Genomic DNA, 24,587 nt, shown 5'->3' on the forward strand with positions numbered 1-24,587 from the left:
AGGCGCTGGCTGTAGCGGTGAGAGGAGGAGGGGAGGAGGAGGAGGAGGCGGCCGAGGACGAGGGGGGGTGGGGGTTCGCGCGCGCGTTTTGGGCCTGCCTGGGATTGCTAGGCCTTGAGCAGTATAACGGGCCCCGAGCGGCGCCGGGGAGGCGGCGGAGCTTCGTGGCCGGGGTGAGCGCGGGGGAAGTGGGCAGCGGCGGCGGCGTGTCTCCGTCGCAGCGCGGGAAAAAGGAGGCGATGGCGGGCGCGAGCGTCCAGGCGCGCGCAGTTATGGCGGCCCGCGGAGGAGGGGAGGCGGGGAGGGAGGCGGCGGCGGCCCGGCTCTCGGGTTCTCCGCTGCCGGTGGAAGGTCCCGCCGTCCAAGTGGCACTGAGGCGGCGAGGGGGGCGGGGCCGCCTGCGCGGGATCCTCGGCGGAGCGGGGCTGCGCGGGAACGGGCCTGGGCTCTGCCGGCGGCGGCCGCGTGAGGCGGCGATCTCACTAACCTGCGTCTCCTTCCCCCTTTCTCTTTGCTCTGTGACCCCCGCAGTGCGGCTCTTTCTTCTCCCCCCCACCCCCGGTTCTCTCGGCGGCTCCTCTGGAGAAATATGTCGGAAGGAGTGGACCTCATCGACATCTACGCCGACGAAGAGTTTAACCAGGTGAGCGCGGCTGCGGACCCCGCTGGGTGGGCGTAAGGGCTGCGCCACCGTCTCGGCGGGATGTGGAAGGGCGGCAGGTGAGCGCTAGAAGAAGAGGCGAACTCTCCACGAGCCCCGAAACTTCGGCCCGTGCTGAGGTCTCAAAAGAGAGGTTTGTCCTCAGGTGCGTTGTTAGGCTGCTGGAGCATCCTTTCCTTGCACGGTAGAAATACGAAAATCTCTGTAGAAGCAAATTCCGTTGTGTGAAAAGTTCGCTGAGTGAGAAGTGAATAGTGTTAAATCAGCGTTATAACTGGAGATTTCCTAATAAACTCCTCACATTTGCCAATTGGTGTGAATTGTTTTACTCTACAGGAAAGAAAACCTCATGAACCAAATGAATGCATGTTGGAAGAAATGTTGAATCACTATTTGTGCGTGTGTGTTTTGGAATGTATGAAGGCTTCCTTTTTAAAAAAAGAAATAGGAAGTTACAGCATGATAGAAATAGAAAGTAATAGCATGTTAGTCTCCGTAGTCTCTCAAGTGAGAGACGCCTTCCTGGAATCAAGTTAACATAACAGTTGAGGATGCTGAATCTTTTAGAAATATGTAAACTGGGTCAGTGAGCAGACCAAGATGGTTGGTACAGTAGCTCTTGCATGTGATTTCAAGTTACATAGTATTCTGTCCCATTCGCTGCACCACATTGACACAAAAAAATTAAACATGGAAACTGACAGGCAATTATGCAGTTCATCACAGGCAATACTAGCACCTTCATAGGAAAAGATCCTTCAGTTTTGTGCACACATTGTTTGCAGTACATATTCTTTATAGCCTAAAAAGTGAACAGTTAAGTGATGTTAGGGGTGTAGGTAACAGCAACTTTAGTCCACCTTACAGTTCTACTTCCCACGTTTCATGCCTTCTTATACCTAATATTTTTTGTTACAATTATAAATTGGGTCATCTTAGTTATTGAAATGACTGTGTTTAATGGGAGAAAGAAGTGGGAAGACAGGATAACCTTTTCTGTCTGATGTACTAACTTTGTGTGAGAGTGCATTGCACTAGAAATCAAATCTGGTTTGTGGTGTATATTGTTTCCTATTGATTTCAATCCTCAAGGCTTGATTACTGTAGCACACTTTATGTGGGGCTACCCTTTATCTAGTCCGGAAGCTTCAATTTGTGCAGAATGCAGTGGCCAGACTGCTCAAAGGAGCAACATACAACTTCTGCTGAGGGAGCTGTTGTGGTTGCCTGTTTGTTACCTGCCTAGGTTCAAGGTACTTACATTAATTCACAAAACCCTAAACAGTACAGGCCTTTGCAATACAATTTTTCTCTTTAATGATGTTTTATTGATGCCTTTTGCTGCTTTTATTTTTATATGCTGTTAACCACTTTGGTATATTTTGATGAAAGTGTGGATTATAAATACATAAATAAATAGAAATAAACACCCACATGTGTTTCAAGTGTGTGTTTATGTATTACTTTAAATAGAACATTAAGAAGGCCATGCAATTCCATAAGCAGTAGGACTGGAACCAAACTTACACTGAACAGAATTATACTGTAACCACAGAAACATGGCAACCAGCAGCCAGTTTGTTCATAATAACTCCTTTAGTGGCATTGTTCAGTGGCAGAGCACAACAAACCACGCAGGAGGTCCCAAGAGCAGTCCCTGCCATCTCCAGATAGTGACTGAGTGCTGTCTGAAGCCCTGGAGAACCTTTGCCAGTTAGTCTAGCAAATACTAAGCTATATGGACAGTGGTCTGACTTGCCTTAAACCAGCACCCAATATTCCTACAAACCTGGGCTGAAGAACATATAGCTCCATATGCTTTAGGGCCCCTCTGCTACCTTCTGTCCTGGTTAGTGCTCAGGGATGATGGGCATTGTAGTTAAGCACATCTGGGGGGGGGGGTCACAGGCTTCCTACATGTGCAGTACTCATAGTCCTTACTCCAGGTAAAGATAAAGCATATAGTTTATATTGCCAAGGTCCCAAGTTTGATCTTGCCACCTCCAAGCATCTCCATTTTGTCCCGTCATTAATTCCTGGTCACACCCATTCTTTCCTGTTGATTTATTTACTACTATGCATAAGTTTCATTTCACAAGGGTTCTAGTTTATGTTCATTATGTATCCCTGTATGTGATTATAGCACTAGATTGATTGGTGTACAAGAGACAATTAATACCTATATGTCAGCTTTCCTGTATCTTGGTTTGGGATGTGTAGGAAGATTTCCTTTTTTGGGTTGACGTTAGGGGTGCCCAGTGCAAATTCCCTCCAATGTCAGGTGTACATTCAGGTGTATTCATGTACATGCCCTCTTGCATTCACAACTAGTGCAAAGGCACTTAGCTGTTTTCAGTAATTTTGAATATATGAATGCTGGTGAAGTTGTTGCAACATCACACAGGGTTTCTGCTGCTGCACTAACTCTTTTTTCTGACTGCATGGCTCTAGGTAATGACCACATTTCATCTCTGGAAGCATTGGATGGATGGATGCTTGTCTCTGGAAGGCGTGGGGTGTATGTTAAATGTTCCACTTGATCAGAGAAAATTTATTGTATTTTGCCTATAGTACCCCATTTTTAAATATTCTGTTCCCTATCAAGAGTAAAAGAAGTATAACACGAGTATGTAATGAATTAATTTTATCTATAAGAGTTTTTCATATTTCTACAATAGTTTTCTAGAGTAAAGGATTGTTCTTGTAAACTTGGTAATCTGTTCTAGTGAAGGTGTTCTACCCTGAAAAAGTTTTAATTACAACAAATCACTGGTGTAGATGCCACCATTATAGCTTTCAGACAAATATGTTTTATATATTTATTTGAAACTCCTAGTTGTGGCAAGAGGAGAAACATAAAATATGCTGAGGACCAAATCCTCTTGTTCAGGTATTTGTTACATAATTCAAAAACTTTATATGACTTTTGTGCACATTTATCGTGTGTGCTATGTCTGTTTCCTGTAGTATTTCTGCCTACCATACACTTCATTCTGTATGCCTTCAGCCACTCTCCTCTTTAATGTGTGCTTACCTAGTCTTCACCCATATTGGCTTGTTCCCCATTGGATAGATTTAGGCCACATTCGCAGCATACTTTTAAAGTACTATGATACCACTTTAAACTGTCATGGCTTCTCCCAAAGAATTCTGGGAGCTGTCGTTTATTAAGCATGCTGAGAATTGTTAGGAAATCCCCATTCCCCTCACAGAGCTACCACAGTTCCCACAGTGGTTTAACAATCAGCCCCTCTTCATAGGGAACTCTAGGAATTGAAGTTATGGGAAGGGAATAGGAGTCTCCTAACAACTTTCAGCACCTCAAGAGTGCTTTAAATGTATGATTTGAATGTCACCTTATCAGTGTACATGGTGAGAAAGAAAGAACAGTATTTATAGGCCTATAGTTGCTTCTTCATCATGTATTGCCAATGATGTCGTCAGCCACACTTGATCTGTTGCAGGATAAGAATAATAGTGAAAATGTACTCCCCATTTCTTCACCGTATACATGGATGGAGCTTCCCTGGGGGCAGGTGGGGGGGCGTACTCTGGCTGTGGATAGCAACTTCAACTTGGATGGTGGTGTTTTGTGGTGGGTTACCATATTTTTCGTTCTATAAGACGCACCAGACCATAAGACGCACCTAGTTTTTGGAGGAGGAAAACAAGAAAAAAAATATTCTGACTCTCAGAAGCCAGAACAACAAGAGGGATCACTGCGTAGTGAAAGCAGCGATCCCTCTTGCTCTTCTGGCTTCTGGGATAGCTGTGCAGCCTTCATTCGCTCCATAAGACGCACACACATTTTCCCTTACTTTTTAGGAGGGAAAAAGTGAGTCTTATAGAGCTACTATGTATGGCTTATTCCCCACACTGCTTACTTTTCATGGGAACCTGCTTACTAGTGTGCATCTCCTTTTGTAAGTACAGGAGTTAAACTTCTTAGCTGTTTGTACTGAGCAATGAGACAGGCTGCTTCTGGAGAGCCTGAAAACATAGTAAACATTGGACACCTGCCCTTTCTTCCTTTATTTTTCTTATTTGAATCTCACCCATAGCCATAGTTGTGACATCTCATGGCTGCTACACAAGTGCAGAGTTGCACCACCACAATGGTTTTGACAGATGTGAGCTATGTGCAGGTGTAAATGTTCCATTTGTGTAGGAGTAGGGCTCCTTTCCATGGTGCAAAACTTATCAGTTATCACGTGTTTTCCCCACTATGGATAGCAGGGAACTGTCTTCACATTAGAAGCTGAATTCCCAGTTCATGATCTGCCCTACCAGTCTGATCAGGTTGTGTGCATAGAGCTCATATTTTTTAATACATGTATTCCAGAATAGTTTATGTACTGAGTCTGGTTACGTGTTTGGTGTGTGGCACCTTGTGATTCCATGTGCTTGTTCAAGAGTATGATGATTAGCTATGCTCTTTTTTTCAGTTGGGGCTGTACCTGAACCTCTGCTTGAGGAACATGGGAAGCTGCCTTATACTAAATCAGACCATTTGTCTCTGTAGCTCAGTATTGTCTACAGTGACTAGCAGTGGCTCTCTGAATTTTCAGACGAGGGTATCTCCCAACCCTATCTGGTATGCCAGAGATTGACCTTTTGCATGCAGTGCTGATGCTCTACCTTTCAGCTATGGCCCAGTCCCAGATCCTCTCTGGAGTGGGTTCTGATGTAATGGATGCTGCTGCCCATGTTATTTCCCCTCATTTAAGAGTAACTTGGTTCCCATAGCTTTTCAATGGGTTGTCTTTATACGCTAACCCTTTCATTTCAGAGTTCTGTCCCTGTGTGTTTTGGCAGGAGGGTTATTCATGCTTGTCTAACGATGGAGGGTGTGTGCTGTTTCCTATGAGGTAGTATGATGGTTATCAATGTACACTCATGGTCCTTGGATAGAATGCTAATGAGCAACATATTTTTTTTCTTCATTAGTTTCCTTTTCTTCCATCTTAGCAGCATTAGGATTTGCACACCACAACTTCATTAGTGCAGTAGTATTACATGGATGTGGGAATACACCTTTGGACCCAGAGATGCAAAAGTTGCCTGTAAGCTTTCTTGTCCATAAGAGAATCCACTGAAGAACTAGAGAAGACATGACTAAATAACAGGAACAATTGGACCAAGAGCCTTACTGTATGTAGGGAGCTTACTGTATGTAGGGATTCATCTGGAGGCCTTTGTCAACTTAGAGCCTTTTCAGTTGTGGCACACACCTTATTAAATACCTTACCCAGTGAGATCAGTCAGGCCTTCACACTGTTTTTAAGTAGCAGGCAGAAACATGACTCTTTAAGAAGACTTTTGACTGTCTTCTCCCCACTCTCAGTTTAATTTGTTTAATGTTGTGCCTTTATGTGATTTTCAGGAATTACTTATATTCTTCGACCTGGCATGTTAACAATTGCTCATTACCACTATTTTTTAGAATTGCTGCTCTTTTATGTTTTTAGATATTGTATGAAACTTTGTTTTGGAAACCACCCTGATTCCATTTCCCCCCCTTAAAGACAGGTTATAGGTTTTTACAATAAATTAATAGTTGAGCCAAGAATATAGCACTGTGTTCTAGGATCAAGTTTGGGAAATGGAAATCTCAATGTATGGAAGTAGGCTAAAGATTTGATCAAAGTTTCAGCAAACTATTTGTTTCCTCTTCAGATTCAGAGTGCAAGCAAGAATGTGTTGCAAATGCAGCTTCATGAAAAATACACATTGTAGAGAATTCAAAGCCTCTGTGCCATGCAGAAGTAAAGAAGCACATACTATGGCTTGGGTCCAGAGTTCCTGCAGGCAGAACTTCGCTCAATCTGTGCTCCCATTGGAGGAAAGGAAAAGCAATCTCCACTGATGCTTCCTGCCCCCTGAAAAACTGCTCTGAGGCGAGGGTGTTGAGGAAGACCCTTTGGAACCGCATGGGAGGTGGCAGCAGGAGGAAATCAGCAAAAATGGCCATCTCGGCCTCCCTCCAGCGGGAGCCATCCCTTCCGCAAATGAAGGGAAACTCTTGATGAAGCCTCATGCATTTAAATTTTGAAGAAAAGGGTCAGGCTTTCCATGGAATTGAGCTTTACTCTGATTGTAAAAAGAAAAAGATAGTCATATTTCAAATTTGAAAAGGGTCCAAAGTAATGAAAAGCAAAGTATGAAGCCGGTGAAATTCCAGCTGCATATTTCCTATACGGAGCTTTTTCTTACTCCAAAAGTTTTAAAACTCACTCTGAAAAATGTCTTAACAGTTCCTGATTCACTTGGAAGTACTGTTGTTTAGTTGTGTCTGACTCTTTGTGACCCCATGGACCAGAGCACGCCAGGCACTTCTGTCTTCCACTGCCTCCCGCAGTTTGGTTAAACTCATGCTGGTAGCTTCGAGAACACTATCCAACCATCTCGTCCTATGGCGTCCCCTTCTCCTTGTGCCCTCAATCTTTCCCAGCATCAGGGTCTTTTCCAGGGAGTCTTCTCTTCTCATGAGGTGGCCAAAGTATTGGAGCCTCAGCTTCACGATCTGTCCTTCCAGTGAGCACTTAGGGCTGATTTCCTTAAGAATGGAGAGGTTTGATTTTCTTGCAGTCCATGGGACTCTCAGGAGACTCCTCCTGGAAGTACTAGGGTAGGGGTAAAACAAAAATTAACCCCAAATCTCTTCCTATACTGCTAAAAAAGAAATTGTATACTGTTGTGTCTCTGGTTTACCAATTGCATCTAATGGTCTTGATTCACTTTTTCAAGTTCCAATAAATATTGTTTGGCAAAAAAGGAAAAAATTGAGAGCCATCTAGGATGCAGGGAGAAACTGTGTAAATCATCAACTCTCTATTTGTGGAATTAGAAATGAATAAACTCTGGAATTCCCTCTTGCCTTGAAAAAGGGGATATCAGCATTGTAGTATCAAAAGAATGCAGTTTGAGTCTGAAGAGACACAACGTGTAGCACTGTCTCCTTGGGAACCGTGGCCAGTGGAAAGAATCTCTAGGTGTTGCAGGGAAGTTGCTGAAAATAAATAGGTCTGTATTATTTATTGAGACTATACTGTATTGTGTGTAGGGAAGAACTCTTGTGTCAGGCCTATTGCATGGTTCAATAACTGCCCAGAAATACAGCAAATAAAATAAAAGGTGTTACCTGTGTGAGACATGACCAGATAACCAATAATGTGCAGGTCTTGCTCACATGAATGCTTGCAAACACATTTAACATGATCTTTGGAAGGTTTCAATAGCATCATCAACAGCCACTACCTTTGTTCCTGATGATCCTAATCAGGAAACTACTTTGTAGTATATGTGTGGGTGGTGTTGCTGGATATGCACTGTTTTCTCCTCCCCTGTAGCTTATGTGATTCTGTCTTAGGTTCCTGGAGGCTATTGGGGACATTCTTCTGATGGTGTGGGCTTTTCATTGCCTTGCAATGGCAGTCAGTATTTGCTACAAGGCTACAGTGGCCTTGTGCCCCTACCGTCTTAGTTTAGTTGAAAGTGAGTATCACAAGCTGTACTGTGGTCTTTACTGAGGAAATCTAAATATATTTTTCTTGATGTCAGGAAGCTAACAATAAGTAAGTTTCCAATCTTCTGCTTTGCAGATTTAAGAGGTATCCTAAAAATAGCTTGAAGTGCTGATAGCTTGAAGATGTTGAAGTGACTTGATTTTCCTATCACCCTTTAATATCACTGCTGTTCTTAATTGATAACATTTTGTTTAGTAGTAACTTTTCTTTTTCTTATGCGTAATATCCATTCATTATTGCAGATTTGTCTCGTACTACTATGTAAAACTGTTTCTGCTGCTAGTAATTTTTTGTAGCATGTACCACTTTCTACTTGAAGACTTCCCAGTATTTGACTTTATAAAGTTTGCTTGAAGCAGGAGCTGCTGTTATGTTTAAAATAACACCCAAGTTTCTTTTATTCTAGATAATTGGAATGTAACAAGCATATCTCTAGTTCTATGAAACCAACAAATGGTTGTGACCTGCATCCCAATATATTTACTTTAATCCAATTTAGCATACTCAGGCTAAAGCCCATTGAAAACTATGTAACAGGCTAACTGTGATTAAAAGTTCGACTGATTTCAGTGGAGTTAAGCACTTCCATCTGAAATTAGACAGTGACCATGATCCAGTACATGCCAGAATTCTGATGTTCTTGATAACATAGCCCAAATAGTTGAATTCAGACCCATAACAAATGTTAGAATTTGATTGTTTATATCCTGCATGAGTTTTTGCAGTCTTGCTAGTTTAAAACATTGAAGAATCCTTCAAGTGGGAAGCCATACCTTACAATAATCTGTGAATTACAGTAATAGTAATGTGTATTTGTTTTAGTTATTCAATCTATTAGTTGCTTTTTTATCAGAGGAACACAAAGCGACTTTGAGTATATAAACAGACACACATATTAAAACTGGCATAAAGGAAAAGAGGAAAAAATCTGAAAAATAACCCTGGTTTTAAAAGGCAGTACAAGCTTTATGTTCTAGCTGCTGCTGTGTATACAAATTGGGTCAGATTATGTTGCGTGGGAAGATGAAAAGTTTATATACCACTCTACATAATGCTGGATTTCTCATATATATATATATATATATATATATATATATGCTTTCGTAGATTTTCACGGGTACAGGAATGTAGGTTTTGGTGTCTTCGGGTGTCTTCCCGTGTAAGAGTCGGGGTGTCTGTGCGACGTTTCGACGAGGTCTCACTCGTCATCTTCAGGCTGGTGCTTTCGGCTTCTTGTTACTGGAACAGAGCAGAGTCTGGTGTTTGAGTTCCTATAAATACTGTTGAGGGGTGTGGTGTATAGCCTCCAACGTTCTGGGCAGAGAGGAAGTTCCTAGATTAGTGTGCCTTTTCTTCTTTTGTTCCTTAATTACTTGAGGGATATCTTGGGTGATTTCATGAGTGATATTCTGAATATCATTGGGTGGGTCATTAAGTGTAGATTAGTTGCTAAAGCTTTCGTGTCTTGACCTCTTGAGCTTGTGAAGAGTTTTTCTGAGAAGATGGCTGTGCTGCATTTAGTTGTGCTCTGGCTTGGCTTCGTGTATAGGGGCGAGCTATGGTTTTGTGCCTTGTGCCAGCCAGATCTGTGTAGGGATTGCAGGGGGGTGCAGCAATCCCTACACAGATCTGGCTGGCACAAGGCACAAAACCATAGCTCGCCCCTATACACGAAGCCAAGCCAGAGCACAACTAAATGCAGCACAGCCATCTTCTCAGAAAAACTCTTCACAAGCTCAAGAGGTCAAGACACGAAAGCTTTAGCAACTAATCTACACTTAATGACCCACCCAATGATATTCAGAATATCACTCATGAAATCACCCAAGATATCCCTCAAGTAATTAAGGAACAAAAGAAGAAAAGGCACACTAATCTAGGAACTTCCTCTCTGCCCAGAACGTTGGAGGCTATACACCACACCCCTCAACAGTATTTATAGGAACTCAAACACCAGACTCTGCTCTGTTCCAGTAACAAGAAGCCGAAAGCACCAGCCTGAAGATGACGAGTGAGACCTCGTCGAAACGTCGCACAGACACCCCGACTCTTACACGGGAAGACACCCGAAGACACCAAAACCTGCATTCCTGTACCCGTGAAAATCTACGAAAGCATATATATATATATAATCTACAGTTATATCCCATTGTTACTGCATTCCAGCTTCTAGATAACTTTAGGCTGACAGGAATTATACATGTGTGTGTGCATAAGGTGCATATTCATGCATTAGAATTCTTTTACGGTGCATTTTTTTAGCTAGCAAAGGATTGCAGTGTGAATCACAGTAGACTATAACTACATTTTCAGAAGACCAGTGAAATATCATTAGAGTTCCAATATAATTGTTTGCTTCTGATAGTGACTCTTTAAATGTTGTGAGGATGAAATAATACTGCATGATACCTAACTCCTCTGAAGAAAAATGTAGAGGCTGATTTCTAGCGGGGTTCAGTATAAACCTTGACACAACCTGATCACCTTTCATCAACAGCCTACAGCATGATACTGCTCAAATAATCCAAAATAGGGAAAGAAACCAAGAGGCCTTTCTGCCAAGTTGAGTGGCCTCTTATAGAGGTTGGTGGTTATGCTATATATGATAGTCTCCTTCACTGCATATATGCAACAAGGAAACACTCCTCATTGGAGCAGTGAGGAAAATGAGGTGGGTCTGCACACAGTGTAGATTGGGGGGAGGGGGAGGGTGTAAAAATGCCGTTCGATTACCCAGTCCTCCACAAAGAATGGAGAGGCAAAACGTCTTGTGCAGTAATAGATGGCAGTGAAACATGCATTCTCCTCATCTCAGAGAAAACAATGGGGTGCTTGGGGCTACATGAAATAGCTAGTCCTCTTTGCTCTTCCTTGCAACTAGCAAAAAGAGCATGCTTCTTTCTGAGAAGCAGGTTTTACGTTATTACTTAAATTCTAGAATTTATTATTTGATACAGGTGTGCTACTATTCTGTGACGAAAAGAACGAATGTGGATTGGCCCTGCTTTGCCTCTGCGTGTGCTCAGTGATATCTTGTGTCTTCTAGGACTCTGAGTTTAGTAATGCTGACCAGATGGATCTATATGACGACGTGCTAGCTGCCAGCTCACAACCTTCTGAAAGTTGCCCTAGCAGCTCCGAGCCACCACCCGAAAACCGGCAAGAGCAGTCTCCTAAGCCAAACAGCAAATCACCTGCTATCCTGTATACCTACAGTGGGCTGCGTAATAAGAGGGCTGCTGTTTATGTAGGCAGCTTCTCTTGGGTGAGTGCGTTCCATAATCGGAGCAGAAAGTAAAGGGCCTAACAAAAATAAAACATTTGTGTGGAAAGGCTGCATCTGCACTTTAATCTTACTACAGGTGCACTGTTCTTTAATGTTAATAGAGTGTAGTGTCCCATGTGGGTGGGTAGGTAGGTTTTATGCTGCTTGCCAACCTCAGTCCTCACAACACATTGGATAAATAACTAGAAGCATTGTTCGTTATGACACATTGATTTATTTAGGACATTTTTATCCTGCTTTTCTCACAAAGACTCAACAACGGCTTCAAATAAATAAGCTGCAGCAACTGTGGATGAATTTTCTCCAGCAAGTATTCCGTACTATGCTAAAAAGCAGCACACCTCAGAGTTGGAGAATATGATGCTCTTGCATTAGCAGGGTAACTTTTAAGAGAAGAGGATTTAACACATTTAAGATACATCAGAAAATATGATAATAGTAGAATTGGGACCCTTAAACTGCCATGATACAGACATTTTCACAAAATTTTCTGTAGCCGGCATACAGGTATGAGAGTTTTCTCCTATGAATTAATCTCTTAGGACCTGAGTAAGTCATATTGGCCCTGCTGTGTCATGATTTAGGGTGTGTAGACTTATCACTGCCCTAAGTGCACGCAGTTCTCTTGAATACCTGTGGTATGTGTTGGGAAAGGGATTGCTGCTGCTGCTACTCCTTCAATTGCTTAGGTCTGTCTAGAACTTTCATCTTCTAGGAAGATACATGTTCACACATGTATGCGCTCACACATCTGCAGCTCCAAAAGTGACTGTAGTGGGAGGGCTTTTAATCAAATGTTCCTTCATTAGACTATACCAGGAACAGTATAGGAACTTGAGAAGGACGAGTTCTCTTACTAATATAAGGTGATGTGGGTTCTCTAAAAGGTTTCAGGTTATAATGTAATTTTCTGCTTCTTCATACATAGTGGACAACTGACCAGCAGCTGACCCGAATAATCCGTTCTGTGGGTGTTTATGATGTGGTGGAACTCAAGTTTGCTGAGAACAGAGCCAATGGCCAGTCCAAAGGGTGAGCACTCCAAGACTGCTTCATAAAAGGACCCATCATGAGGGGCTGTAATTGTGGGAGGAATGATCTAGGGACCAGTGTGGTTGCTAATGGTGTGCACATAAGTCTGGTTTTCTTGCTATTTTTTTAAGGTGGCCTTAGAAGTCCCTGTTACTGTCCGGTTTGGATGCCACTGCCTTCAAACTAAATGACTACTTGTTATATGTGATTCATGAAGGTGGTGGGCTCTGTCCGATTCTGCAGAGCGATCCCTTGTCAATGTGCTATTTGCTGCTACTCTTAATGACAGCTTTATGTTTGGGGGGCATGGAGCTGAAAATTCTGCACTGTTAATGACACTGTGCTTGTGGACAGCGGGGTTGGCCTGAGAAATCAATCAAATCAGGAATGGGAGAACCTTGGGCCTGTGGGCCACATCTGGCCGTCAGAGGATTCCCATCCAGCCTCCACAGCCTCTTGTCCTTGGCTCCTGGGCTGGCTGTGGAGGACAGTGTTAGAAACTGGGATAGGAATACTAGGAGCCATGTGGGTGCCAAACCAAAATGTGTAGTGGGCCATTTTTATTGCTCCCCCCCCCCCTCACCAGACCAGGCAGCCCCACAGCAATAAAAATTAAAATTGCTGCTGGGTGACTCAGGAGATATGCAGTGTAGTGTGGCAGCAAAAGACAAGTCTTTTGCTACCTCTCTACCCTGCCAAACACCTGGTTCACCTAGCAGCAGGGCATCAGCAAAAAACAAAGACAGATGGAGATGTTAGGCACCAAAAGTGGCGCCTGGACATCTCCATCAAGTTGCAAAAGGCCAATTGCAAAATGTGACTGGTGCCCGCTAATTTCAAACCCTGGTGGAACGAGCTCTCTGTCTCCCAAGCTATCACAGAAGTGCAGCGGATTGGAGGCACAGGAACTTCATCTGGATAAGTACTGCAGTGGGAGATAAAGGGATGAAACCCCTTACCTCTTGTTCCTGACATGGATTGGGCCCCCACACCTGCAATTTGCCAGGAGGGGGGCACTCACATAGGAACAAATGGGGGGTTTCCCCTCAATGCATCTGTGTGTATGTGAGAGAGATAAATGTAATGATGTGAGCTCATATGTGTGAGCAGATGAGGATGGGGGGGGTGAGAGCGGGAGTGGTGTGGCCCTGTCTAATTTTTCCTCCCGTCCCACCCACCAATGCTACATAGCAGTGACATTTTGTAGACCTTGGGTGGGGGAAGATTTCTTGTCTTGGATTAGATGGTTTTCCTTACTAGAAGTTGCTGACAGTCTTCAGTTCTTTTTCCTCTGTGACCAGGTACGCAGAAGTGGTGGTTGCCTCTGAGAACTCCGTCCACAAACTTCTGGAGCTGCTACCAGGGAAGACTCTCAATGGAGATAAAGTGGAAGTGAAGTTGGCTACCCGGCAGAACCTTGCACAGTTTGAGGCTCAGGCTCGAAAAAGTAAGTTTAGATGGGGGTTGTGTTTGCTAAGTAGGGAACAAGGCAGAAATACAGGGCATTGGTTAGGTCATAGAGAAACCTGAGCAGAGCTTTAAGCCAGAAACAATTTGGATGTGTGTGAATATCCAGGGAGTGTCCATGTATATTTTCTTTTTCTGTTGCTGCTGAGTGACGCCCAAGTAGATTTTATTATCCCCTTCTATGTTGCATGATTTGAGGCACGCTTCAAACTGAATGGGCTTAAGCTATTGAAGCTGCCATAGCTAGGACCACCCCCAGCTCCCCTCTGAACCTTCTCCAGAATTTGTGCAGCCCTGAAGAGGTAAGGTGCCCTGTAGTGGATGCAGTGCTCCAGCTGGGGCCTTACCTCTTGGTCATATAACTCATTTACTATTATTTATAAAACACATATCCCACCCTTTCTCCCAAAGGAGCCCAGGGTGGCAAAGGAGGACCATAATAGATGGCCCTGTTTGTCAATTTGTGTGAAAGGTATGCTGTTGAATGGACTATCTGACTTAGTAAGTGGAGAAGAGGACAGTTTCCTCTGTTGTTTGCAGAATTAATCTGGACAGTTAGGATCCACCATTTTGTATGATCCTGTCATAGTCTCAACTGAATATGGAGTTGCAGCCTTGTCAGCTTTAGCACAGCTACATTTTAATGGCCTCCATGTTCTGCCCTAGAAATTGACTGAATTTCAGTGCAGAAAGTCATGTTGGTCCTATGTCCCTTATCTCCACGGGGTGTCATGGTGCTGTGGTCCATTTCTCTGTGGTAGGAAGGTCAGTCAGTGTTGCTGAATCATAAGATGAAGCAGAGCTGCTTTTAGCCCTCATCAAGCTTTTCCCTGTGAAAAACTGCTTAAAGGGGCTTATCTTATCTTCACTAGGAGGTCGCGCTGGTGAATGGCAACGCCTGACAGTAACCATGGCACGTCACCATTTTTGACAAGGCCTTCGTTAATGACTTCCACCACTTTGTGATTCCTCGCCCAAAGGGCCTGAGAAATACAAATTTGTTGTTTCTAGTAATTTTATTTACACTCTGCCTCTCTCTAGCCCCCAAAGTGGCGAACTGTAAAGCAGACAAGCCAGTACGATAAAGAAAAACACATGCACAAGTTAAACGTTTGAAGTTCTCTTTATTGCACTCTCCTATTTATCACAAAGGAAACCTAAAAGTGGCTTCCGTTCGGTGACCATGAAGTGAATTTTTAATGTAATTCAGACACGTGCTGCGTTTGAAATATGAATGTTATTAGATTATCCCAGACGCTGTCACCAAGTCACATGTGGTGATGGTATAACAGATTTCTGTGTCCCTAATTATTGTGTGTCATTGCAATTGTATGATCATGGTTTTTTTCTTTTGAAATGTTTCTCAGTTATATTTGCAATTAATTAATTTTGCCACATTGGGACAAGATCGCAATATGTTTCAAAATCCATCTTCTCAACATTCTCTCCATTATTATTTTTTTTGTTCTTTTGATTATTGATTTCTTTCAATTATGTTTTGGATTCTCTATCTTGAATAAAGGTCTTAACTTTAAAAAATAATGTATCAAATCTCATAACATACTATAGTTGAGCTTATTGTACATTGAAATTCTAAATTAAGATGACACAGCTTTTTTTAACCTGGAGTTTTTGAAATAATATATTTTTGCTTTACGCAGACATTGTAAATCTTTGTAAATACTTCCTGTAATGCCCTTCCATATTATTGCCATCTTGGTTTGTGTCAAATAAAGTTGACTCTAAGTACAGTACTTTGGTCAGCATGGCTTGATTATTTCTCTGGGGTCAATAGCTCTTCATTGGGAAGAATAAAGGAGTCACGTTTCCAGATTTAGGAAGCTTTCTGACTTTGAGGCCAAGCAACTGGCCTGGTGGAGCAATGGTGGATGGTATTAATTGCCTTCCGGTACTTGGGTATTGTCCCCTTGTTTTTCTAACGTTGCATTTATTAAGAATGTTGATTTCTTAATTGTAGCCAGAAGTATTCATGACAACTGAATCTAGTTTAATTCATTAGTCAGGATCTGCTGATGTATCTAAAACTATATTGCTCTCAGAAGGACCATAAGTTTTCTTCCATTCCACAGATAGTTGCTTATTTCAGTTGCTTATTTATGTAGGAGATGCAGTTTGTATTACAGATTAAGGTTCAGAGACTTCTCTGCATCTACATTTTGTATTCTATGAGAATGGAAATGTTGATTATTTTCTGGATGTAGTGGAAAACCCTCAGTTTGCAGTAGGTGTTCAGTAAGTAGTTCAGTGACTTAAAAGCAGCAATATGTATATAAGCCTGTTGATATTTGCCTTTATATAAAGCAACGTATCCTCATATATTGCAAGGTAGTTGATATTGGCATATTAGGTTTTAATATTTCACTTTATTGACGAATTCTACTAAAATAACCAAATGTTCTGCTGAGTGTATTCACTAAGCAGTAGGTTCCTGAGGTCATTATTTCAGGGGACAGGGGGAGGAGTGGGAGTTAAAGCATATCTCCCAAAATTATGGGTCTTGAGGATTCTGTATAATTGTGTAGTGCTAGAATGTTCAGTTTTCCACTCATTAGAATACTTATAATAGGAAAGGAGTAGGGATAACACTATAGCCAATTAGTGATTTTACTGAAGACCATGCTTGCATAATCCAGTGCTTGTATAGTGTTAGCTAGAATTTCAGACACATTATTAAGAGAATTAGATCAGTGAGAAGGCCATTCATGTACAGTTTTGTGACTGTTGCCTGTAGTTTTCAGAGGGTAGAACAATTGCTTTGTCTGCAGAAGTTTCCATATTTAATCCCTGGCATCGCCATGTAGGATTGGAAAGAGTCTTCTCTGAAGTCCCAGAGAGCTACTGCCAGTCAGTGTAGACTATACTGAACAAGATGTGTCGATCACAGAATCAGAAGTGTAAATGTTCTGACTTGGATTAAGTCAACATTCCAAGTTCATAGTCATCAAATGGTGTTACGTTTGCACAGTGGGCTTCCATTAACACATTGAACTCTGCTCATGCAGCATTGCCTGTCTATTTTAGTTGTCACTGTACCAAAGAGTGGGTTAGTCAAATATTCCCCTTATATTCAGCATGGTTTGATTATTTTTTATGCTGTCTGTCACATTTTCGTTCTTTTCTCTTGAAGCTTCCTGATTTTGCTTTTCCTTAAATGAGAAAGTTCAATACATTTGTCTCTGATAGTATGTGATGTTATAATCAGTTACATTAAAAATGATTTTAATATATCTCTATATATAATATAACATACTGACTATGGCTGAGATGTAAACAACATAGACACCAGTTCAGATTTCACCTTGGCTATAAGCTCAGTCACTAGGTAATATTAGGTAAGCCACACTTTTTCAGCCTAAACACCTATCTACAATTTTTGCGATAAAGACCTGTCAAGTAGGATTATTAGCAAGTTTACTGTGCTAATACATAAAGCATTTTGAACACACTATAAGCACTATATGAATGATAAGTATTACTTGAATGCTCAGGCAAAATTTATTTCACTGAAAGTGAACAGTGTAAAATACACTCAAGACATTCTAAGACCGTAAATGAAATGTTCTCAGTTCAGTTTGGACACACTGCTATTGTAAATTGCAATTAAAGTTAAGCATTGATTTAGCATGTTATGCTGCCTGTCCATCTGACTCATAATTGAGAGCCAGTGTGGTGTAGTGGTTAAGAGCGGTAGTCACGTAATCTGGGAAACCAGGTTCGCGTCTCCGCTCCTCCACATGCAGCTGCTGGGTGACCTTGGGCCAGTCACACTTCTGTGAAGTCTCTCAGCCCCACTCACCTCACAGAGTGTTTGTTGTGGGGGAGGAAGGGAAAGGAGAATGTTAGCCGCTTTGAGACTCCTGAAGGGGAGTGAAAGGCGGGATATCAAATCCAAACTCTTCTTCTTCTTCTTCATAATCAGTGCATGTTACAACTATCTCTGTCAACTCAGCACACAACACTTAAGAGAGCTCTTACAGATCTCTTGGCCAAGACTGGGAATGCCCAGTTCCAGAGCAGGAAGGTATCTCTCTAGATACCTCAACCTTTGCCCAAATCAACCCAAAAATCTGTGTGCACATACCGATGAAACCCACCTTTTCTCACATGTATGAGATAAGAGTTCTGATATTTGGGCAAGGTGTTATTGCAATTCAGAGGCATGATGGTTGACATGGGTGTACTTACTGGAAAGCGGGGAGAGGGTTATTTTGTCAGAAAACGGACCTACCCAACTGCTACAGTGTTGAGCGCTTTTCCTCTTCTGTGATGTCTGACAGGGGTGCCTCCGAGGGCTCACTCAAGGGATTCCTCCGACTCAGTAGATGGCCGAGCCACTCCGACAGAGAATGCTGTGCCGCCGCCACGCATTGAGAAGCCTCCTGTGTTGCCTTTCTTCAACCGCCCTCCTTCTGCGCTTCCTCTCATGGGGCTGCCACCTCCACCCATACCACCCCCTCCTCTTTCCTCAAGCTTTGGGGTTCCCCCTCCCCCTCCAGGAATCCACTACCAACACCTCATGCCCCCTCCCCCTCGACTTCCTCCACACCTCACTGTGCCACCTCCTGGGGCCGTGCCACCTGCGCTGCACCTCAACCCAGCCTTCTTCCCCCCACCCAATGCAGCCATGGGGCCCCCGCCAGACACCTATAACAAGACCTCTGCAGCGTACAACCACAGCAGGTGAGAGCAAGCCCATTCCCAGGAATCTGAGAAGAAAAAAATCAAAGCTAAGCAGTGCAAAGAACAGTAGCTAAGCCTCTTGTTTAGCAAGGGCTTAGTTATTTTGTTTTTATGCAAAGATTGATGGTTCAACTAGACATGAAACCACCTTCTCGTTGGTGGTAGAAAATGCCTCGCATGGCTCTAGGGCACGACAGCTGACAACTTGGTTCTTGAAGGATGCTACTTAATGCCTGCTTTGGGGAGGGGGGCAGTACCTGGTCAACCACACATTGCTGTTTTGAAAGGCCTTGAATTGCCATGTCTATGAATAAGGAACTGTGTCATAGTTCTGCTTGAAGCTGTTTATCCTCTGTGTGTGATGGGTGTGTGTTTGTGTACTACAGCAGGGAACTGGGCCCATTGCCGCCTCCTGTCAGTGAAGCTGAATTTGAGGATATCATGAACAGGAATCGAGCAATTTCCAGCAGTGCCATTTCCAAAGCTGTGTCTGGTGCCAGTGCAGGTAACCAGAGCTGGCTTTTGCTACCTCTTGCCATTTCTCGCTCCTGGCCTCATTCTTACCATGCCGCCTTTGCTCTGTTATATTGCAGGGGACTACAGCGATGCCATTGAGACCCTGCTCACAGCCATCGCTGTGATTAAACAGTCACGTGTCGCAAATGATGAGCGGTGTAGAGTCCTTATCTCTTCACTCAAGGATTGTCTTCATGGCATTGAAGCCAAGTCTTACAGCATGGGCACCAGCAGCAGCTCTTCCAGGTGAGCTTCAGGCACAGTTATTGCCAAGTCATCCAGCTACTGTCGCTCATGTTGCTGATGGGCGAGTCTCAGTTGTGCTCTGGTCCCCTTCCTGGGCTTTGTACAGCCAGGTAGGAATAAGTGCTTTTGGTAGGGGAAAGGGTCTTGTTACAGCTTGCCAGTAACTAGATACCTCATTGTTTTCCAGAAAACGGCACCGGTCTCGGGATAGATCACCCAGTCGGTCTCGTGAGAGCAGTAGGAGGCACCGAGACATCGTCCATAATGAAGATCGGCATGAGGACTATTTCCAGGAAAGAAGCCGGGAGCATGAGCGACATAGAGACAGGGACAGAGAAAGAGACCGACATCACTGAGAGAAGTGAGAGATGTTTCCAGGTTGCTTTACCTTTCCCATCCCCTCCAGACCCACCCAGTGTATTTTCCTTTCCAAAAAAAGCGCCTTCTCTTCAAGTTGAGTATCATCCCTCTTGTAGATGCTGGCTAGGTAAGGTTGATTTCTCTTATACCCTGGAAGACTTTCCATGGCATAATCTCACACTTCTCTCCAGTGAGTGGACTGGTCATGCATGGATCTTAAGCTACCAGGGCAAATACATATTGTATTGTGTTCTCCATGCAGTATGTTCTGCTAGGTAAGATTTTTCAAAAATAAGGGAGTTGTCTGCTCCCTGATTGGCTTGCACTTTGAGTACATGCTTGAGCTGTTTATTTTCTAACTTAGTAGATTTTTAGTATATTCAGCTGGGCTCTGAATAACTGTGTCTCAGGCTAACTATGCAATTTTGTTAGGGTACTTTTCCTTATTCCTTGTACTGTGACCAGTAGATTGCCGTATTTTTCGCTCCATAAGATGCACTTTTTTCTTCCTAAAAAGTAAGGGAAGATGTCTGTGGTCCCTGGAGCCGAATTGCCCAGGGGCGAAAAGCAGATCATGCTTTTTTTTAAAAAAAAAAAAAAAGAGGGAAGTGGGTGTTGAAACAAAGCCACTGATCAGCAAGCGATCAGGAGGGAGATGAGGGACACTAGCAATAAAGGAGGCTGTCTGGGAGGGGGGAGGTAAAGACAGCGAACTTGGAAGGAGAGGAGACAGGAAGACTAAAGCACTGAGGAGAGAAATTAGAAGAAAAGGATAAGCAAAAAACTGCTCCAGCTAAGGAAAAGACACTAATGCAAACAAGAGGGAAGGGAGTGTTGAAAGGAAGCAGCTGATTGGCAAGCGATCGGGAGGGAGATAAGGGACGCTAGTGATAAAGGAGGCTGCCTGGGAGGAGGGGGGTAAAAGCCCATGGATCCTCAGGATTTTTGCATTGGGTCACCCGAAATCACATCAGATCACATAGCATGTCCATGGCTACAGCCTGCACCAAAAAAAATCCTGCACCCACCGTTGCGTGGGGCCACAATGGCGCAAAAATGTGGTTACAAAGCACAGGTCCACATGGATCCTCAGGATTTTTGCTTTGGGTCACCCCAAACTCGCCGTCAAATCACACGTCTGTGGCCACAGCATGAACCACAAAAATCATACATCCACTGTTTCATTCAGAATATTTTTTTTTTCTTGTTTTCCTCTAAAAACTAGGTGCGTCTTATGGAGCAAAACTACGGTGCTTCTGTAGGTTAGAATCAGACGCCCTGGTAAATGTGTCAAGGGCCCAGTCTATATATTGCAATAAGTCCTGGTTACTGTGAACTAGTAGCATGCTAATGCAAACTGCTCAGTAGCTGCCAGTTTGCTGCTGCCCTGCCATGAATGACAGCAATAATCTGATCAAGACACAATCCGCAATCCAAAGTTTGTTCTTGACTTACCGACCATTGTTCAAGAGAAACAAGCTGTGATTCCAATGTGCATGTTAATGACAAGCCAATCTCCATGGCTTATTGCTCCCATCCATGCTATGGGAAAGTGCGAGTGCTTGGGCAGTTTTGTTTTTAAGTTTGTGCAGAAAGCTACTTTTGCCCTTCCTGACTGTATTGATTGTGTCTGAGGCTGTACCTCTGCAAGCATTAAATTCAGAGTCAGTCATCATTAGTGTGTTTGATTTATGGAATCCCTGATGAGCCCAGCTATGATTCACAGACGTAACTATCTCTTTGAAGAGTTTTTACCATCTCTGTGTTCATGTTTGCTGGTCTTGTTTGCCTCTTTGTAAAGCAAACCAATAAACCCAACAACAAATCCAGCTGACTTATACTACTTTGAATTCTCAGACCTAGCATAAGGGAGAGAAATTGCAAAAAAAAAAAAAAGAGTTCAGATCTTTTATTTCAAGAGGAGCATCACAGACTAGTATTGGTAGAATAACTTCTCTAACTTGAAAATTAGCCAATTTTTTCCAATGGCAATCTGCCTTGGGTGCCCTGGAATAAAAAGTGGAGTAGAAACTACAAAAATAAGTAAAACATAGCCTTGCAATCTCACCACCCTCTTTGCTTTATGAATGTGACTAGCACCTAAGGTGGCGATGAGTCTGACTTGAGAGTAAGTTTGATTCAGTGGGTAAAGTGCTGAGTCTAGTCCAGTTCAACCATGAGCTAAGACAACCCTGTAGCTTTGGTTCCCTATTGCATGTGGAAATAACTTCCCCGTGGAGTTACAGTCCAGGGTTAATGAACAAAATTCTCAACAAACCTCTTTGAAAGTGCTATAGAACTTACTGGCTTTTCCAATTTTGTTTTGTCTCTTTCTAGGAGCGTGGGAAGCATTCAGTGTTTTTATGGACTCTGATCTCCTCTCCTTAATCAAGACTAAAATATGGAGGCTTCTCCACCCCCTCCTTCCCACTGCCCTCTGCTCTTTCCGGACCCCTTGGAAGGGACTTTGCCTGCAGAACTCCATCTGGCACACCATGGTATTGGGACCTGAGCTCTGCCTGTGTGCTGTCGCTGCTGCTTGATGGAGAAGCACTGAATGACTTGGAGGGTGGGAGGGGTTGGTTGTCTGAGCCACCGTGACCAGGGGGCCACTTCAATCCATGGATTCTTGGACCCAAAGAGAATGGTGCTTTCCACAGAGGTCTCTCGCCTCTTTCCTTTCCGTGGCTTTTTTAGGAGCACTGGGGAAGGAGCCCATCCAGCTCGTCTCCTGCAACAAAAACTGGTGCTTCAGCGCAGTATGAGATGTCTGACCCTATTCTCCCCGGAACTCGTGTCCACGGTCCACACTGCATTGTTTTCTTAGGCATCGAGGCATCCATTCCTCCTTAAATCTGATCCTTTTTCCCAAGCAGCTTCAGTCTCACCCTCCAGCACCGTTGTACACAGCTTAGAAAACAGTATTTCCCTGCTAGGATGGAAGGCAGGCTGGCTGCTTCTTCGGGTCACCCCTCTTCTCCCTTCCTCCTTTAGTTGCGGGGAAATGTCACCTCCTTTCTACCTGGCTTCTTCTAGAGGGGCCTGCGTCGGTCAACCGGCTCGCAACGTTGAATCTCCCTTAAAAAATAGATCTGGCTACTGCAGGTCCGCTTTCCACTGATTTGCTAACCATTTTTCCTCGCTTTGTTTCATGCAATAGCTGCTCCAGTTGTAACTTCTGATGTAAACCTTTGTTTCTGGGGCCAGCCCCTCCCAGATTGCCGCCTTCCTTGTTGTAGAGGAAGTGTTGTGAACGGAGACCATCGAATGGAAAGGGGCAAAGTCAAGCTGGGGCTACCTGGAAGTTACCGAATGCAGCACACCCTAAGCATTTTTAAAATTCTATGTGATGTACTTGTTGAACGTGTTGATTTAAGGTCCAGAGCTTTCCTTGGCCCCTGCCTCCTTTTAAAAGGAATTCCTTTTTGGAGTGGTTCACTCATGAGTTTGCTTCAGATCGCACCATACCTCACTGATCTCTGGCATGCCAGTCTAGGGAGACGATTAGAGACAGTGGGAGGCGTCTCTTCACACCACCATATTTAGCTGTGTTATGTAATCGTAAGTAGGGTTTCTGGAGCCACTCTAGTCACCAGGCAGCCCTTTGAGACCAGTTGCAGCAAAAACCTGCGTGTTTGGAGCATTATGGGACAAAAGCACCTGCAGAGTTCTTGATTAAGCTCTCATCCTTGAGTTGCAACCCTACGGGTGTTCATTTTCAGCTTTCATTGCTCCATCCTAGCCTGAGCACCCAGTTACTTAAAATCAAGGTAACACGTTACACCCTGGAATATGCAGTCTCCAGCAACTGGATCTCAGTAGTGAGGCCAAGCATCTGTTGTGCTCACGAACACTTAATGTGATTGTTCAGCTGCATGGTGAAGCCTCCCTTGTAGAAGGACCCTGTTTTGACTCACAGAACAATGTTGTGGCCTAAGGCGGAGGGGGTGGTGTCTGGCAAAGGATGTTCTTGTGTGATGTGGCACCTCCTTTTGTACTGTTGATCACAGAGGTGCTCAGCTCTAAATGTGGTTTTTTAAAAAATAAAACGGGGAAAGTTGTGTAAGCAATGGAGTGACAACTTAAACTGTAAAATATATTAAAAATTGATGATTGGAAAAGTTGCTTTTTACATAATGGACATTTTTAGTTTGTTTTGAAATAATGGAAGTAAGAAAAGAAAGAAATGAAACAACAGAAACATAGCCTTGGTTCCTTTCAACTCACCCACCCCTGTTCTTCGTGATTTGATTTGTTTGTCTTTTTCTGATAGGTTGGAAATTGTGTAATAAACTTGATGATATTGTCAATCTTTTATACTGCATTGTATGGCTTCTTTTCATTTTGTAACTATTTTGAATGCTGGGTGAGCTGTTTTCTAGAATCTCCACTAAATATGAGCGGGGGACAGGGGGGAGACCTTGATATGGAAAAGAGGATGGATAGATAAGACAGGTGCCATATTTTGGCTGGGTAGTAGCCCTTGTAAAACCATGGTTTTATGTATTGCTAAACTAGTTCCAAACCCACTTTATGTACACATATTAAAATGATTTTTTAAAAAAGCTTCTATCTCTCAGTCATCTCCATTTAAAGGGGAGTGTCTGGTAGCAAGCCAAGGAAAGATTTGAGACCCTTGAGAATTTCTGCCAGTGTGAAATCAGTACACTGAATGAAGATTTGATGCTCAGCATCATTTTAAGGAGCTCCTTTAAAAAATATTTGCTCTGGAAAACATGAACAGAAATCACAGGTTTCATAAAAAGGCATAAGCATTATGCTGAACAGAGAT

General features: G+C 43.2%; 1 protein-coding gene and 1 long non-coding RNA gene across 4 annotated transcripts; one reads left to right on the plus strand and one right to left on the minus strand.

Annotated features, from left to right (window-relative positions):
* Nucleotides 1-33: 33 nt before the first annotated feature.
* On the plus strand, nt 34-24,110 carry CPSF7 (cleavage and polyadenylation specific factor 7). 3 transcript variants are annotated; one of them, XM_082221158.1, is made up of 10 exons: nt 34-173; nt 532-643; nt 11,234-11,452; nt 12,402-12,505; nt 13,807-13,952; nt 18,271-18,673; nt 19,060-19,178; nt 19,267-19,435; nt 19,623-19,796; nt 22,133-24,110. In XM_082221158.1, exons 2-9 carry the CDS (start codon nt 590-592, stop codon nt 19,789-19,791), a joined length of 1,383 nt encoding a protein of 460 aa, XP_082077284.1. In that variant the 5' UTR covers nt 34-173; nt 532-589; the 3' UTR covers nt 19,792-19,796; nt 22,133-24,110. The 3 variants fall into 3 exon arrangements, with proteins under 3 accessions (XP_082077284.1, XP_082077286.1, XP_082077285.1); XM_082221160.1 differs by lacking the exon at nt 34-173 and having other exon boundaries at nt 595-720; XM_082221159.1 differs by lacking the exons at nt 34-173; nt 532-643 and adding an exon at nt 654-806.
* Nucleotides 849-11,223, minus strand: LOC309532029. Its single transcript, XR_014219527.1, has 3 exons — nt 10,298-11,223; nt 4,546-9,249; nt 849-863 (listed from the first exon to the last, which is right to left on the minus strand). It is a non-coding gene; the product is annotated as an uncharacterized lncRNA (long non-coding RNA).
* Nucleotides 24,111-24,587: the final 477 nt, after the last annotated feature.

Source organism: Podarcis vaucheri (genome assembly GCF_965113315.1).
Source record: "Podarcis vaucheri genome assembly, chromosome: 1".
Taxonomy (NCBI): Eukaryota; Metazoa; Chordata; class Lepidosauria; order Squamata; family Lacertidae; genus Podarcis; species Podarcis vaucheri.

Bases quoted from the DNA above. Each gene is read 5' to 3' on its own strand.
- CPSF7 (XM_082221158.1), top strand. From the start codon at position 590: ATGTCGGAAGGAGTGGACCTCATCGACATCTACGCCGACGAAGAGTTT. The intron at 12,506-13,806 runs GTGAGCACTCCA...CTCTGTGACCAG, and splicing joins GCCAATGGCCAGTCCAAAGG to GTACGCAGAAGTGGTGGTTG. The intron at 19,436-19,622 runs GTGAGCTTCAGG...ATTGTTTTCCAG, and splicing joins ACCAGCAGCAGCTCTTCCAG to AAAACGGCACCGGTCTCGGG.